The sequence below is a fragment of the Mirounga leonina genome, unplaced genomic scaffold, assembly GCF_011800145.1.
Source record: "Mirounga leonina isolate KUSES-001 unplaced genomic scaffold, KU_Mleo_1.0 Mir_150, whole genome shotgun sequence".
Lineage (NCBI taxonomy): Eukaryota > Metazoa > Chordata > Mammalia > Carnivora > Phocidae > Mirounga > Mirounga leonina.
In genome coordinates, this window is record NW_023270374.1 from 5,134,865 (window position 1) to 5,152,620 (window position 17,756).

At 40.4% G+C, this 17,756-nt stretch overlaps 1 protein-coding gene across 5 annotated transcripts in view; it reads left to right on the forward strand.

The window, feature by feature from the left end:
• The window catches only part of RALGAPA2 (Ral GTPase activating protein catalytic subunit alpha 2), a 324,790-nt gene that overhangs the window by 101,128 nt on the left and 205,906 nt on the right, over positions 1-17,756 (forward strand). For all 5 annotated transcript variants that reach the window (XM_035005755.1, XM_035005753.1, XM_035005752.1 and 2 more), the window contains 2 exons: positions 588-736; positions 5,331-5,442. In XM_035005755.1, coding sequence (XP_034861646.1) covers positions 588-736; positions 5,331-5,442 — 261 coding nt within the window. The remainder of the gene's footprint in view (positions 1-587; positions 737-5,330; positions 5,443-17,756) is intronic.

Consider the following 17,756-nt stretch of genomic DNA (forward strand, 5'->3'; position numbering starts at 1 on the left):
ATAGTTCTCATATTAAAAGTGTACCTGGAAGCACCTGGAAGCTATATACTGTTGACCATGTGGCCTTGTCTGTTTCCTGACTCCTTACAGCTCCTAGAGATCTGTACCCATGTTGGGTGGTGCTGGCTGTGCTTCCTGTCAGCAAAGTTCATGTGCTGGGAGATTCAACAATAATCAGATGGTTTTTCCCAGCCACTGTCTGGCAGCTGCACCTCTTCCTCTCCCCCTCCCCGACCCCAAAATTTCTCACCCAGAAGCAGTGATCCTATCTTGCCGTTTTCCCCTTTTCCTTTGAGGGAATGTCAAAAAGAAGTCTTCAAAAGCTTTTCTCATTCATAAATTTTCTAAAGTTGCACTATTAGTATGTATTAATAATTTTTTAGAAAAGGTCTTTCAGGTGTCTCAGGTGATTCTAAGAGAAGGATTTAAAAAAAATCTTGAGTATGTGTTGGTGCCACTTAACCTTATTGAGACAACTCAAAGGTGATTCCTTGGTAGAGGGAAATTAATATCATTATCTTTAAGAAAAATTTGTTCAGATCTTTATGTTTAATTACATTTTCTATGTAAAATTTGTTGATTTCAAGGTATTTTTGACAAATGCAGCAAACGTCTTTTTGCTGGAACCATGTCCTGAAGTTCCCATGCTCTTGAAAGAACAAGTTGATGCCTGTAAAGCTGTTTTGATTATTTTTAGGCGCATGATAATGGAACTTACAATGAATAAAAAGACATGGTAAGTTTATTTCAAATTAATTAATACTGTAAAACAGATGTTTCTGTTTTTCAACATAATAATTCAAAGGTTAAAGTCTCCACTTACTAATGAATGGCTTTACAAAGTTAATAGTAAGATGATAACCAATCTTTTATAACAGTTTCTGTGAATTATGAAGAAGTATCCAGCTCTTTGATAGTTTATTTTTATTATTGGCTTTAAAAACATTATTGAATTAAAAGTAGTCGTATTACTTAATAGTAGATTTTTCCATTTTAAATTGTCATCAGACTGCTTTGTGGAAAAGCAGCATAACTGGTGTTTTATATCGTTCTTCATAAGCCCAGGAGAGGTTGTTAATTGCTCTGAAATGCTGTTAACTGATTTTTATTGCTTCAAATTTGAAGCCTTAAATTCACTTTGAAAAAACAATTATTTTAAATGACAAATTGTCAGAATGACTAAATAGTACCGTCAAACATATAGTGGCGTCATGAAAATGTGCTTATGCAAAATGTTTTCGTTTTTATCCTTTGTTTTTGTTTGGTGTCTGTGTGTTTATAATATCCCTGAAAGTAAACAGTGCTGTAGGTTTTTCCCATGCCCTTGTCCCGTAATGAATGCATCACTCCAGCTTAGGAGGTGTTTTCAGACGTTCTCAGCAACAGAGGCCTCAGAGCCCCTCTGTAATCCTCTTTCTTCATGTCCCTCAATTCTGGTTGTAAAATGCCTCTCTAGCCTGTCCTTTGCATGTTCTTCCCACCCAGCGCTGCCCTGGAGTGGCCCGGCTGGGTCAGCCCTGCTGTCAGTGAGCTTTGGCCTCTGCGCTCAGTGCGCAGGACGCTGCAAACCAGTTCCAGTGGCCACTTCCCTCATGGAAATCCTTGGTGGGGCCGCGTTACCAAGCCTGTGTTCTGGATGCTTTTTCTGGATGTCCTTGCATCAGCACTAAGGGGGCTTTGGAAAGTTCTGTGTGCACCTGGTGGAAAGCATGGAAATGAGACTGGACTGAGCTTGCAGGGACCCCTGGGGCTGTGGAGTCCAGCCTTTTTCTTTCTCTGGTGAAGGGAGGGTGGGCCTAAAGGAATCCGGTCAGGTAGCAAGTTCACTGGTACAGAAACCACAGGAATCAAAATGATTATTTTAAGGCATAAATTCCAGGGTCATCTTTCTCAGGCTGGAAATATTACTGTGATGAACAATATGATTTAAACAAAGTTAAATGCTGTGTCAGACGTAACATTGAAAGTAATGAGAAATACTGGTATGCTCACAACAGAAACATCTCCTCGATAGTATAGCAATAGTATTTTTGATGCGTTTTTTCTTTGAAAACTATGAATTCAGTTTACCTTTGTATCAGTAGTATTTTGATCATTTTGGTAATCTTTTTTGGTGAAAATTCTAAGATAAAATTAAGCAAATCTTTTCTTTAATAATTCAGAAATTTCCAGGTTAAAGTATTAAGAAAAAGCAAGGTACAGAAATAGACGAAAATACCAAAAAATAGTCAGTAGCACATAGAAAGGGGTGTGGCCTGTTTCCCTAGCAGAATTTCCTATGCATTTTAGTGTTGGACAATCCCTGAATTCCTTTCTCCTTTCTTTCATCCAGTATATAACTACTAAGCTCCTGCTGTGAGGATATAAGGTGAACTAGACAGAGTTTTGCCCTTGTGAGGTTTCCATCCTCATAGACTGAGAGACAGAAGGAATGTAGCAGTTTCAGTGGTATAAGCACAGTAAAGCTGGGAAAGGGGACAGAGTGGAGGGTGAGGGAATGTTTTTCTACAGGTGTCCAGGAAGACCTTTGTAAGCAGCACCCTGAGGACAGGGAGGGAGAGGCCAGCGGGAGGTCTGAGCATAGAGCTTCCCATGGGAGGAACGCAGGTACCAAGTGTGGTGTGTTCTAGGCCAGTGTAGTGGAGCAGACAGAAGGAGAGGGAGGGTGGGAGGGGATGTGACAGGGACCAACCAGAGCCAGGTTGAGTGGGGCCTTGCCGGCCACAGGAGGGACATTGGCTGCTCCTCTGTGTGTGCGCAAGAGTGTGACACAATCCAGTTTATGTTTCCAGAGATTTCTCTGACTGCTTCTGGAGGAGAGACAGTGCAGGGGAGAGGGAGGAGTAGACAAAGTCAGGGGCCATAGCTGATAGCAGCTTACACTAGGGCTTAGCAGAGAAGTGCTAAGAAGCAGTCCTGAAATAGTGAGCAGCAGTGTTGTGTGAATGGTTAACAGTACCACCTGTGTGAGAAGATGGGGACAACGTCAGTAGTAAAGAGTGTAGGAAACCTGTTCCTCAGTGCAGGGACAGCATACACGCATAATTTCCCATGTTCCCATGGAAGTTTTACACTCTGGAGCAGTTCTTTTGTGAGGAGGAGGGACCGAAAGTCAGTATTTCACAAAATGCAAAGAAACAAACTGGAGTCAACAGTGTTAGGAAAGATTTTTCCAAACTGGAGATGATCTTTACACCTCGTTTTCTTCCAGAAGACTGTGTGGGAATTTCATGGCTTGCCAAGCTTTCATAGGTTCAGAAATTAAATTAACCCTGTCTTTGTCAGTCATTGCTTTGGTCAGGTTTGCATTTTTTTTTAAGTTTATTTATTTATTTGAGAGAGAGAGAGAGAATGTGTGAGTGGGGGGAGGGGCAGAGGGAGAGAAAGAGAATCTTAAGCAGACTCCCTGCCGAGTGCAGAGCCGGATGCAGGGCTCCACCCCATGACCCCGAGATCATGACCTGAGCCAAAACCAAGAGGCAGATGCTCAACCCACTGAGCCACCCAGGTGCTCCCAGGTTTGCATTTTTTGATAGCAGTTCCCATGACTGAGGTTTGGGTTTTTTTCCTTTTTTTTTTATTATGTTATGTTAATCACCATACATTACATCATTAGTTTTTGATGTAGTGTTCCATGATTCATTGTTTGCGTGTAACACCCAGTGCTCCATTCAGTACGTGCCCTCTTTAATACCCATCACCAGGCTAACCCATCCCCCTACCCCCCCTCCTCTCTAGAACCCTCAGTTTGTTTCTCAGAGTCCATAGTCTTTCACGGTTCGTCTCCCCCTCAGATTTCCCCCCCTTCATTTTTCCCTTCCTGCTATCTTCTTTTTTTTTTTTTTTTAACATATATTACTTGTTTGAGGTTTTATGTGAAAATTATTATGCTTTTTGTTCTCATCATGTTCATAAGATGGGTATGTAACCATGCATGTGGAAAGGATTATTTTTTGTTGTCTTAAGCATCACATAAATGTGAGCAGGCAGTGGTGATGCTGGGGGTCTGTGACAGGGGCCTGGGTACCCTGAATATGGTGAGAGACATGCTGTCCCCTGCTCTGTGCCATTTCTTCCCTCATCCTCCTCTAAGCTGTCTGTTCCAGATGCATGCACCCAATCTCCCATGACTTGAGAGCTCTTCTTACGCCATGCTTCCAGAACCCATAGACAGTGTACAGCACAAGCAAACAACTAGAACAAAGTTCTAGATGTTGCCAACAGATAACCCTGGGATGAAAATCAAATGGGGTCAGCTACAAATAGGGCAGGAAACCCTATTTTTAGAGGTCATTGTACCATGAGAAGCTTAATGAGATTCCATATCATTGTTAAGAGAAAATACTGTCTCAATATGTGGAAGTACAAGAAAAATATAAAGGAACTGTGATTTGGAGATCTCATCATCTGACCTGGACTGGATGACTTTGTCCAGTTCCCGATCTTATCATTAATGAGCATGTAGGCCAAGGAGAAAGTTATAAAGATGAATGAACAGTTAGTGGATAAGACCTCGAAGGAGAAGTTAAAAGGTGTGGTTCCCCTCAAAACAAACAGACCTCCCTTATATACAAAAGATACGTGTTCTTGGTTTGCATGGAATTCAAGAAAAGGAAAAGTAAGCAAACACTGATATGAAGACTATAACTTAGCTGTGAGAAAGAAAAATGCCCTTTGGCTGTTCTGAAGAACTTACTGCTATTTACATAATTAGTGGTGTTATTTTGTGTCTTCAGTGCCCTCTTGCAGACCCAGCACCTTCCAGGCACAAAACTCCATGCCTCAAAGTGACCAAAGGTGACCTTTCCAAACCCCCCTACCTGCAAGTTCCTCTGGATTTCAGTCATAGTATGATACTGACTGTGTATCTCCCCAGAATGAGGACCAGAATGTCTGTTTTATTTCCTACCACAAAGATAGATGGGGAGACCTCACAGGTTAAGTAAAATAATGGATGGGAAAATTAAAGGATGCTGCATTAAGTTCAAATGGGCACAACTATTCACTGAGCACTTTTAAGGGATTGGTATAGTTGGAGAAACAGTCTTGCCTCCCTGTTAGAAGGGGATAAAATTAGGCTAGGATGATACCTGTTTTATCCTGCCTATTGATGTGTGTGTAGGTCACATATTTTTAGAACTTTTGTAATGTAAGAAGGTTTATTTTGATAAAATATGGTATTCATTGTGTAATTGGCATTCAGATTATTAATACTTTTGAGTAATACATGATTATCATTGTTGCTGAATTCTTAAGAGAATTTCTTATACCTATAAATTAAAGTGCTTTGGAAATGTGATTAATGTGAGTTTTTATTTTGGGTGGCCCAGGGAACAGATGTTGCAAATACTACTCAGGATAACAGAAGCTGTCATGCAGAAGCCAAAGGATAAACAAATAAAAGACTTGTTTGCCCAGAGCTTGGCAGGGTTACTGTTTAGGGTAAGTCTTTTTTATTAAAACACTGCAAATGCAAGAAATGAATCAGATTTTATAGCAAAATAGTTTTAATCATTGAGAATTTTGAGAGTAAAATTAAACTCTAAATTTCTAGAAATTTCATTGTTAATTTTCTTTTTTAGCTTTTTCTTAAAGGTTGTAATCTATTTATTTTATTTTATTATGTTATGTTAATCACCATACATTACATCATTAGTTTTTGATGTAGTGTTCCATGATTCATTGTTTGCATATAACACCCAGTGCTCCATGCAGAACGTGCCCTCTTTAATACCTATCACCAGGCTAACCCATCCCCCCACCCCCCTCCCCTCTAGAACCCTCAGTTTGTTTCTCAGAGTCCATAGTCTCTCATGGTTCATCTCCCCCTCCGATTTCCCCCCCTTCATTTTTACCTTCCTACTATATTCTTTTTTTTTTTTTAACATATAATGTACTATTTGTTTCAGAGTTATCGGTCTGTGATTCATCAGTCTTCCACAATTCACAGCACTCACCATAGCACATACCCTTCCCAATGTCTGTCACCCAGCCACCCCATCCCTCCCACCCCTCACCACTCCAGCAACCCTCAGTTTGTTTCCTGAGATTAAGAATTCCTCTTATCAGTGAGATCATATGATACATGTCTTTCTGTGATTGACTTATTTCGCTTAGCATAATACCCTCTAGTTCCATCCATGTTGTTGCAAAGGGCAAGATTTTGGGTTTTTTTTTTTTTTTTTTGATGGCTTCGTAATATTCTATTGTATATATATACTACATCTTCTTTATCCATTCATCTGTCGATGGACATCTTGGCTCTTTCCATAGTTTGGCTATTGTGGACATTGCTGCTATAAACATCGGTATGCACGTACCCCTTCGGATCACTACATTTGTATCTTTGGGGTAAATACCCAGTAGTGCAATTGCTGGATTGTATGGTAGCTCTATTTTCAACTTTTTGAGGAACCTCCATACAGTTTTCCAGAGTGGCTGCACCAGCTTGCATTCCCACCAGTAGTGTAGGAGGGTTCCCCTTTCTCCACATCCCCGCCCACATCTGTTGTTTCCTGACTTGTTAATTTTAGCCATTCTGTGTGAGGTGGTATCTCATTGAGGTTTTGATTTGGATTTCCCTGATGCCGAGGTTGTAATCTATTCTTTACAGTTAGTGCTTGGCTTCTTGTAAGCCTTCCCACCTCTCTGCCATTTACTTCCTCTTTTGACTTGCTTGAGGTTGGTAGAAATTAGAAAGACAATAGGAGCTGATGTTCTTGGTGGAGTGCCAGGTAGATTTGAGGAAGTAAAAGGTAAATGGAAGCATGGGAATGGGGATAAGGTGAGGGAACGGTTCAGGCTAGAAATAAAAATGTAAGAGTCATTAGTATGTTGGGCTATGTGTTGAAGCCACAGGACTGGATGGGATCACCCTGGAGAGATTTTGTGTCCTAAAGAGGAGAGGGCCATCTCCATGGTTGGTGGAGGAGAGGAACCATCCAAAGATGCTGAGAAAGGGTGGCCAGGGAGCTGGGAGGGAAACTAGAGGCGCATGTGTCTGGATACCTGGAAACAAGGATTGGGGAAGAGGAGAATGGCCAGTTGACATTTTTTTTTTTTGGCAAGATGTCACTGGTTGAGAATATTCTAGGGGAATGAGGCCCACTTGGAGTGGATGGAGGAGAAAATGAGAGTTGGGCAGTAGAGGTAGAAAGTAATAGTTAAGGCTTTGCAGAGGTGGAAGAGAGGAGGAAAAGAGGAGCTACCTGAATGGGTAGCATGAATGGAAGTCAGAGTTTAACATGGGTGGTTTTAAAGTCTTTTTGCTTGCAGTGAGAGGGGTCCAGTGAGTACAGCCTGGGGGAGAGAGAGGAGAACTAAAGAAGTCTTGGATAAGGTGAGCGGGACTGGGCTGGCCCTAGGTGGGAGCAGAGAACCAAAGAGATGGCTGTATCTCTTACATCTCACATGGTGGGAAGGGTTAAGAATCTGAGTAGTCTGACATCACCCTGAGGGGAAGAGAAGAGGAAGCAGATGATAACATAGGAAGTAGAAGTTTTAAAGGGTCCTGAGGGTGGTAGCCTATTGCAACATTGCTCTAGAAAGCACTAGTATTTATGGGATGCACAGAATTTATGGAGCATTTCTGAAAGAGAACAGTGTGAAAGAACTCTGTAAAAGTGTAACAGTCTATACAATAGAGACAGTACAATAGATGGGCCTGCTTTGAGTAATTTGGTGGAAGATAGTATGGTGGATCATGAGCTAGAAGTGACGGTTGTAGGCAATTGCCAACTTCCCCCCTCAGCTGACTTGAAGGCGGTTTTAGAGGATATATACTAAGAGCATATCTAGAATACAGGTAGGAAATGGAGGGTGACACAGGAGAAACTAGTTCTTTAAATAAGGTTATATATTCCCTTTGTAACACAAGAGAACCCAATTGTTCATATTAATTTTTAATAATTTAATATGATCAAATGATCTTGGCTTGATGAAAAATATATGAGAAGCATGTACTCACTTGCCTCCTGAATAGTATAATCACTCTGATTGCCTTGCCTAGTTATTAGATACATGAAGTGGTCTACACATCATTTTGTGTGTGTCCAGCCTTGCCGCAAGGGTGGTACTGAACACTTGCTTTGCTTCTCGCCCAAAGCACAGACACTCTGCTTACTTGGCTCTGACTCTCCTGGAGAGTTTCACTGTCGGCACCTTCTCAGTCTCCCTGCCCTGATGGGCCTGGGGCTGCCAAGTGAAGTGGACTGAAGCCAGGCTCAGGCTAGTGGGTGCTTGGGCCTCATTCCTCACCAGTTGTCTGGCCATGCTTTTATGGGATGTGTTGCAATTGGAGCAAGAACTTGTCACTGAATTAAGCAAGAATCTATTCTGAAGTTGTATTTTTTGGTTTGATTAATTTTGGTTGGGGAGAAAAGATCCCCTTTTAATGGAGAATCTTGTCAGATCTTGAAAATTAGTTTTAAGTCCATGATTATTAATGATTTTGATGTCATTGTTATTATTTTGGAAATGGTTAGATGGATCAAGAAGAATGCTTAAATTAAGAAGCAACATAAAATAGTGGAGAGAGGATGAGCTTTTTGGAGGTAGACAGATTCTGGGTTCTGATCTCAGCTCTGGTACTTCCTGGCTGTGTGGCCTTGAGCAAATCACTTCACCTTCCTGAGTCTCTTCCCTAATCTGTCACAATCAGGAAAGGATTCCTTCTGACTTTGCAGGGTTGTCATAAGAATCAGAGTGGGTTCATCTGGGATTTATGATCATCTGTTGACCTCCCAAGCTCTTTTGTGGAATCCAAGGGGGAGAGAAAAATATGAAAGGTCTGGACAGCCCTGCCAGGCAACCAAGTGGGCATCATCTTAATTCCATATTAAAATTAAACGTGCCATCACATTATTATTTGTTTGTTCACGTAGACTGTCTACAATTGCCAGGCTTGATTTTTAAAAATTTGAATAAGGAAACTATTAAAGGGGACAGAAAATTTTGAGTTGCCATTGTCCTTTTATCTTTTTTGAATTTTTCCTCTAGTGTTTAGTTTCTTCTCTCAGTAGATAACTTGGGTTGGCAAATTTTCTTTAAATGATAGTTAGGTTTTATTTAGATATTTACCAGATGGTGTTTGCCATAAGTGATATTTTAATCTCTTATCAGTGTTAAATAGGACCTTATGCTTGAAGCTCTGAAAGTAAATCAGGAAACCTGGACTATGGTCCTTCTAATTACAGTACTTAAATTATATAGTCCCCTAAGTGTAGTGAGTAGAGGAATGCAGCAAGTGGTTGGTTAGGAAACAGGTGTAAGAAAAGGAGTGGTTTATGAACGGTTGTATTTTTTTTATACAGCTTGTTTGCCAAGATGTATTTGAATTTCAGTGCTGGAGGAAGTTTGGAGATGTTCTTATTCACTTTACTTTTGACCAGAAATGACTCCAGAAAAGCCAAGTAAATAGCCCAGCTCACAAACCACATTAGTGACAGAACCCCGAGACCAGGGCTCCCTGTTTCCCTCTTCCTAGACAAGGGTAACTTGCTTAGGGAGCAGCCTGCCTTCTTGCGCAGACGTGCCACCCCTCCCCCATACAGGAGGCTGCACAGTTTTGCACTGGGTTCAGATATTGTTAGCTGTGATTTATGATGATGATGATGATTCGCCAGGTCTGGCACATGTTTGTGAGATTTGCTAAGATGAAATTTATTTATTTATTTGTTTATTTATTTATTTATTTTTGATGGTTTGTATCTTCAACTTTTATTTAAAGTAGACCAAGGCTCATCCCAAAGAAGTTTCCACGTGGACTCCTATCTGTGGCCATTTCTCTTCTCTGTTGCTTTTTACTTTTATTTATTTATTTTTTATTATTATGTTAATCAGCATACATTACATCATTAGTTTTCGATGTAGTGTTCCATGATTCATTGTTTGCATATAACACCCAGTGCTCCATGCAGTACATGCCCTCTTTAATACCCATCACCGTGCTAACCCATCCCCCCACCCCCTCCCCTCTAGAACCCTCAGTTTGTTTCTCAGAGTCCATAGTCTCTCATGGTCCGTCTCCCCCTCCGATTTCCCCCTTCATTCTTCCCTTCCTGCTGTCGTTGTCTTCTTCTTCTTCTTTTTTTTTTTTTTTTTTTTTAACATATAATGTATTATTTGTTTCAGAGGTACCGGTCTGTGATTCAACAGTCTTGCACAATTCACAGCACTCACCATAGCACATACCCTCCCCAATGTCTATCACCCAGCCACCCCATTCCTCCCACCCCACCCTCCATTCCAGCAACCCTCAGTTTGTTTCCTGAGATTAAGAATTCCTCATATCAGTGAGGTTATATGATACATGTCTTTCTCTGATTGACTTATTTCACTCAGCATAACACCCTCCAGTTCCATCCACATCGATGCAAATGGCAAGATCTCATTCCTTTTGATGGCTGCATAATATTCCATTATATTACATCTTCTTTATCCATTCATCTGTCGATGGACATCTTGGCTCTTTCCATAGTTTGGCTATTGTGGACATTGCTGCTATAAACATCGGTATGCACATACCCCTTCGGATCACTACATTTGTATCTTTGGGGTAAATACCCAGTAGTGCAATTGCTGGATTGTATGGTAGCTCTATTTTCAACTTTTTGAGGAACCTCCATACTGTTTTCCAGAGTGGCTGTACCAGCTTGCATTCTCATCAACAATGTAGGAGGGTTCCCCTTTCTCTGCATCCCTGCCAACATCTGTCATTCCTGACTTGTTAATTTTCGCCATTCTGACTGGTGTGAGGTGGTATCTCATTGAGGTTTTGATTTGGATTTCCCTGATGCCGAACGATGTTGAGCACTTTTTCATGTGTCTGTTGGCCATTTGGATGTCTTCTTTGGAAAAATGTCTGTTCATGTCTTCTGCCCATTTCTTGATTGGATCATTTGTTCTTTGGGTGTTGAGTTTAGGAAGTTCTTTATAGATTTTAGATACTAGCCCTTTATCTGATATGTCATTTGCAAATATCTTCTCCCATTCTGTCGGTTGTCTTTTGGTTTTGTTGACTGTTTCTTTTGTGTGCAAAAGCTTTTTATCTTGATGAAGTCCCAGTAGCTCCTTTTTGCCCTTGCTTCCCTTGCCTTTGGCGATGTTTCTAGGAAGAAGTTGCTGCGGCTGAGGTCGAAGAGGTTGCTGCCTGTGTTCTCCTTTAGGATTTTGATGGACTCCTGTCTCACATTGAGGTCTTTCAACCATTTTGAGTCTATATTTGTATGTGGTATAAGGAAATGGTCCAGTTTCATTTTTCTGCATGTGGCTGTCCAATTTTCCCAACACCGTTTGTTGAAGAGACTTTTTTCCATTGGACATTCTTTCCTGCTTTGTCAAAGATGAGTTGACCATAAAGTTGAGGGTCCATTTCTGGGCTCTCTGTTCTGTTCCATTGATCTATGTGTCTGTTTTTGTGCCAGTACCATACTGTCTTGATGATGACAGCTTTGTAATAGAGCTTGAAGTTCAGAATTGTGATGCCGCCAGCTTTGCTTTTCTTTTTCAACATTCCTCTGGCTATTTGGGGTCTTTACTGGTTCCATACAAATTTTAGGATTACTTGTTCCATTTCTTTGAAAAAAGGTGATGGTATTTTGATGGGGATTGCATTGAATGTGTAGATTGCTCTAAGTAACATTGACATCTTCACCATATTTGTTCTTCCAATCCATGAGCATAGAACGTTTTTCCATTTCTTTGTGTCTTCCTCAATTTCTTTCATGAGTATTTATAGTTTTCTGAGTACAGATTCTTTGCCTCTTTGGTTAGATTTATTCCTAGGTATCTTATGGTTTTGGGTGCAGTTGTAAATGGGATCGATTCCTAAATTTCTCTTTCTTCTGTCTTGTTGTTGGTGTATAGGAATGCCACTGACTTCTGTGCATTGATTTTCTATCCTGCCACTTGACTGAATTCCTGTATGAGTTCTAGCAGTTTTGGGGTGGAGTCTTTTGGGTTTTCCACATAAAGTATCATATCATCTGCAAAGGGTGAGAGTTTGACTTCTTCTTTGCCGACTCGGATGCCTTTTATTTCTTTTTGTTGTGTGATTGCTGTGGCTAGGACTTCTAATACTGTGTTGAATAGCAGTGGTGATAGTGGACATACCTGCGGTGTTCCTGAGCTTAGGGGGAAAGCTCTCAGTTTTTCCCCATTGAGAATGATATTCGCTGTGGATTTTTCATAGATGGCTTTTATGATATTGAGGTATGTACCCTCTATGCCTATACTCTGAAGAGTTTTGATCAAGAAAGGATGCTGTACTTTGTCAATTGCTTTTTCTGCATCTATTGAGAGGATCATATGGTTCTTGTTCTTTCTTTTATTAATGTATTGTTTCGCTTTGATTTGCAGATGTTGAACTAACCTTGTAGCCCAGGGATAAATCCCACTTGGTCGTGGTGAATAATCCTTTTAACGCACTGTTGTATCCTATTGGCTAGTATTTTGGTGAGAATTTTTGCATCCATGTTCATCAAGGATATTGGTCTGTAATTCTCCTTATGATGGGGACTTTGTCTGGTTTTGGGATCAAGGTAATGGTGGCCTCATAAAACGAGTTTGGAAGTTTTCCTTCCATTTCTATTTTTTGGAACAGTTTCAGAAGAATAGGTATTAGTTCTTCTTTAAATGTTTGGTAGAATTCCCCTGGGAAGCCATCTGGCCCTGGGCTTTTGTTTGTTGGGGGATTTTTGATGACTGCTTCAATTTCCTTAGTGGTTATAGGTCTGTTCAGGTTTTCTATTTCTTCCTGGTTCAGTTTTGGTAGTTGATACATCTCTAGGAATGTCTCCATTTTTTCCAGATTATCTAATTTGCTGGCATAGAGTTGCTCATAATATGTTCTTATAATTGTTTGTATTTCTTTGGTGTTGGTTGTGATCTCTCCTCTTTCATAATTTTATTTATTTGGGTCATTTCTCTTCTTTTTAGTAAGTCTGGCCAGGGGTTTAACAATCTTGTTCATTCTTTCAAAGAACCCAATTCCTAGTTTTGTGGATCTGTTCTACTGTTCTTTTGGTTTCTATTTCAATGATTTCTGCTCTGATCTTTATTATTTCTCTTCTCCTGCTGGGTTTAGGCTTTATTTGCTGTTCTTTCTCCAGCTCCTTTAGGTGTGGGGTTAGGTTGTGTATTTGAGACCTTTCTTGTTTCTTGAGAAAGGCTTGAATTGCTATATACTTTCCTCTTAGGACTGCCTTTGCTCCATCCCAAAGATTTTGAACAGTTGTATTTTCATTTTCATTGGTTTCCATGAATGTTTTTAATTCTTCTTTAATTTCCTGGTTGACCCATTCATTCTTTAGTAGGATACTCTTTAGCCTCCATGTACTTGAGTTTTTTTAGACTTTCCTCTTGTGATTGAGATCTGGTTTCCAAGCACTGTGGTCTGAAAATATGCAGGGAATGATCCCAATCTTTTGGTACCAGTTGAGACCTGATTTGTGACCTAGGATGTGATCTATTCTGGAGAATGTTCCATGGGCACTAGAGAAGAATGTGTATTCTGTTGCTTTGGGATGGAATGTTCTGAATATATCTGTGAAGTCCATTTGGTCCAGTGTGTCATTTAAAGTCTTTATTTCCTTGTTGATCTTTTGCTTAGATGATCTGTCCATTTCAGTGAGGGGGTTGTTAAAGTCCCCCACTATTATTGTATTGTTGTTGATGTGTTTCTTTGCTTTTGTTATTAATTGGCTTATATAATTGGCTGCTCCCATGTTAGGGGTATAGATACTTACCATTGTTAGATCTTCTTGTGGGATAGACCCTTTAAGTAGGATATAGTGTCCTTCCTCATCTCTTATTACAGTCTTTGGTTTAAAATCTAATTTGTCTGATATAACGATTGCCACCCCAGCTCTCTTTTGGTGTCCATTATCATGGTAAATGGTTTTCCATCCCCTCACTTTCAATCTGGGGGTGTCTTTGGGTCTAAAATGAGTCTCTTGCAGACAGCATATTGATGGGTCTTGTTTTTTATCCAATCTGATAGCCTGTGTCTTTTGATTGGGGCATTTAGCCCATTTACATTCAGGGTAACTATTGAAAGATATGAATTTAGTGCCATTGTATTGCATGTAAGGTGACTGTTACTGTATATTGTCTGCGTTACTTTCTGGTCTCTGTTGCTTTTAGGCTCTCTCTTTGCTTAGAGGACCCCTTTCAAGATTTCCTGTAGGGCTGGTTTTGTGTTTGCAAATTCCTTTAGTTTTTGTTTGTCCTGGAAGCTTTTTATTTCTCCTTCTATTTTCAATGGCAGCCTAGCTGGATATGGTATTCTTGGCTGCATATTTTTCTCATTTATTGCTTTGAATATACCATACCGGTCCTTTCTGGCCCGCCAGGTCTCTGTGGATAGGTCTGTTGCCAATCTAATGTTTCTACCATTGTAGGTTACAGACCTCTTGTCCTGAGCTGCTTTCAGGATTTTCTCTTTGTCTCTCAGACTCATAGGTTTTACTATTAGATGTCGGGGTATTGACCTATTTTTATTGATTTCGAGGGGTTCTTTGTGCCTCCTGAATTTTGATGCCTGCTTCCTTCCCCAAATTAGGGAATTTCTCTGCTATAATTTGCTGCAGTATACCTTCTGCCCTCCTCTCTCTTCTTCTTCTGGGATCCCAATTATTCTAATATTGTTTCATCTTACGGTATCACTTAACTCTCGAATTCTGCCTTCCTGATCCAGTAGTTGTTTATCTCTCTTTTTCTCACCTTCTTTATTTTCCATCATTTGGTCTTCTATATCACTGATTCTCTCCTCTGCCTCATTGATCCTAGCAGTTAGAGCCTCCATTTTTGATTGCACCTCATTAATAGCCTTTTTGATTTCGACTTGGTTAGATTTTAGTTCTTTTATTTCTCTAGAAAGGGTTTCTCTAATAACTTCCATGCCTTTTTCAAGCCCAGCTATTATCTTTAAAATCATCATTCTGAACTCTAGTTCCGAATTCTTACAAATGTCTGTATTGATTAGGTCCCTAGCAGTCAGTACTGCCTCTTGTTTTTTTTGTTGAGGTGATATTTTAGTCTTGTCATTTTGTCCAGAGGAAAACAGATGAATGAGAGAACAAAATGCTAAAAGGGTAACAACATCCCCAGAAAATATACACTAAACAAGTCAGAAGAGACCTGAAACCGGGGGAAAAGAAAGGGAAAGAAAGAAAAAAGAAAAAGAAAAAGGTAAAAACAAAAAAAACCAGAATATGATCAAATATGATCAGGCTGGTGCATAGATCAGTGCCACACACTAGATTTGGGGCATAATTTGGTCTGTGAGAAGAAAGCACCTCCCAAAATTTTAAAGAAAGAAAAACTTACATATGTACAAAAATAAAGGTTAATACGATGAAGGGATGGAATATGACTGTAAAGATGAAAATTATAAAAGATTTTATAAAAGGTATTGATTAGATAAGTTCGTTTGAAAAAGAAAGAAGAGGATTTAAAAAAAAAAGGAGGAGCAAATGAGATCAGCCAAGAGACTAGAACAAAGCTATATACTAGAGATTTAGGGTATATTTTGGTCTGTTAGAAGAAACTGTATCCCACAATTTTAAGGAGAGAACAACTTGTATATATATATATATATATATATATATATATATATATATATACACACACACACCAAAAATAAGGTTAACTACTATGAATTGATAGAATATGACTCTAAAAATGAAAAATAAAAAAGATTTTTTAAAAAAGGGATTGATAAGATGTTGGTTGAAAAAGTGAAAAAGAAAAATTCAAAAAAAAAAATTAACTTTGAAAGACTAAAGAATCATGGGAAAAAAGCCATGAATTCTATGTGCAGTATTCCCCTAGCGCTGGAGTTCTGCCATTCTCATTGATCGGTAAACTTGGTCTTGGCTTTCTGTTCTTGCTGATCTTCTGGGGGAGGGGCCTGTTGCCGTGGTTCCCAAATGTCTTTGCCGGAGGCGGAATTACCCTGAAGTTCCTGGGCTAAGTAATCTGCTCGGGTTTGCTCTCGGGAGCTTTTGTTCCCTGCAAGCTTTCCATACAGCTTTGGAGGCAGAGAGTGAAAATGGTGGCCTCCCAATCTCCACCCCAGAGGAGCCGAGAGCTTGGGGCTCCACTCCTCAGTGTGCCCCCAGAGAAAAGCAGTCAATTACTCCCGTCTCCCCGGTCTCCCGCTGCACTCCATGCTCACCTGGCCTGTGATCGAGCGTTTCTATCTCTGGCCCCCAACCCTGTGTGGAATCTGCAAACCCAGCAGATCCCTGCGGTGCGCTCCCGTGCCGCTCCTCCCAGGGGAGGAAGGAGAGTCTCCCAGGATCTGCTGCTTGTTGGGTCCCTGCTGGAAGAGCAGTGGCCCAACTGTGCTGCAGATCACGGTTTATGGCAATTCCGAGCTGAGAGCCCGCGCCTCAGCTCTGTCTCTGCAGCCGGCTTTCCCGCTCCGATACGTGGGAGCTCTGCCGCATTGAGGCACCCCTGGTCTTTCTGTGACCCTGGGGGTCCTGAGACCACACTGTCCCCATGAGGGTTCCACCCCCTGCTTAGCCACTGGAGCAACGTCCCTCAGCAGAGCCGACTTCTAAAAGTTCCGATTTTATGTTCTGCTGCTCTATCACTTGCCAAAAGTGGCCAATGGAGGCCCCCTCCCCACCGTCTATGCTCCCGAATATCGCCTCGGATTCACTTCTCTGCACGTCCTACCTTCCAGAAAGTGGTCACTTTTCTGTTCAGAGAGTTGTTGCTATTCTTTTCTTCGATCTCCTGTTGAGTTTGTAGGTGTTCAGAATGGTTTGATCCCTGTCTAGCTGAATTCCTGTGACCAGACGAAATTTAGGTCTCCTACTCCTCCGCCATCTTGCTCCTCCCCTGCTAAGATGAATTTAATAAGCTGCAAGAAGTCTGTGTTCTGTCCTTGTTTTATAATTAGTCATTAACATGAAGCCAATGCAAGATTCCCAGCACAGGGCATCTTCTACCACACGAAAATTCTGCTTTTAACCTTAAGCTAGTGCTGTAACCAGACGTGAGGCTGAGCACTGGTAGCATTACCAGTCTCTCCTTTCTCCTCTTACTCTGCTGAGATTCTCTTTGATCTACTCTTTATTAATTTTATTGTGTATATGCACTTTATGGTAATGCCCTCCAACTCATTTTGAAAACAGGAGTGTAAAATGGAATAAACAGAAGATGGCATTTTAGTCATAATGAATATATGTAATAAGGTCTTAGTAAGAATAAATGATAAAATCACTTTAGCTTTTTCTTTTGCATTGTTCCTTTACATTCATCCATCTTAGAATCATTTTCAGTATGAATATTTAAAACCTTGTTTTCAATATATTTAATGATTTTAGCTCAACTTTCACATTTTTACCCTTTTAAAAAGTGTGGTAAATGTGAATTGAAACATAGAGAACAGATACATTGTGTAAGGGTCATTTTAAATATGATTTTTCAAGTGGTTGGAACAGACCTGCCTGATGATAGAGTGTTTTCTATTTCTCAAAGTTTTCCTATGTGTATGTTAAAGAAAAATTTCTCTTGTAATTAAAAAGCCAGTTTGCCCCTATCACATGCATAGGACAACTTCCATCGACTGTGGGAGTCTATTTGCATCTGGGATGGGCAGAAATATTTGCAGGTTGGCACCTTAAGGAGCACAGTTAGCTCTGACAACAGATCAGGGAAGTTACACAGACTTTGGATATAACTATTCCCTCTAGTAAGATTAGGAAAGCCTTTGGGGCTCACCTGAGAAGGACTTGGCACTT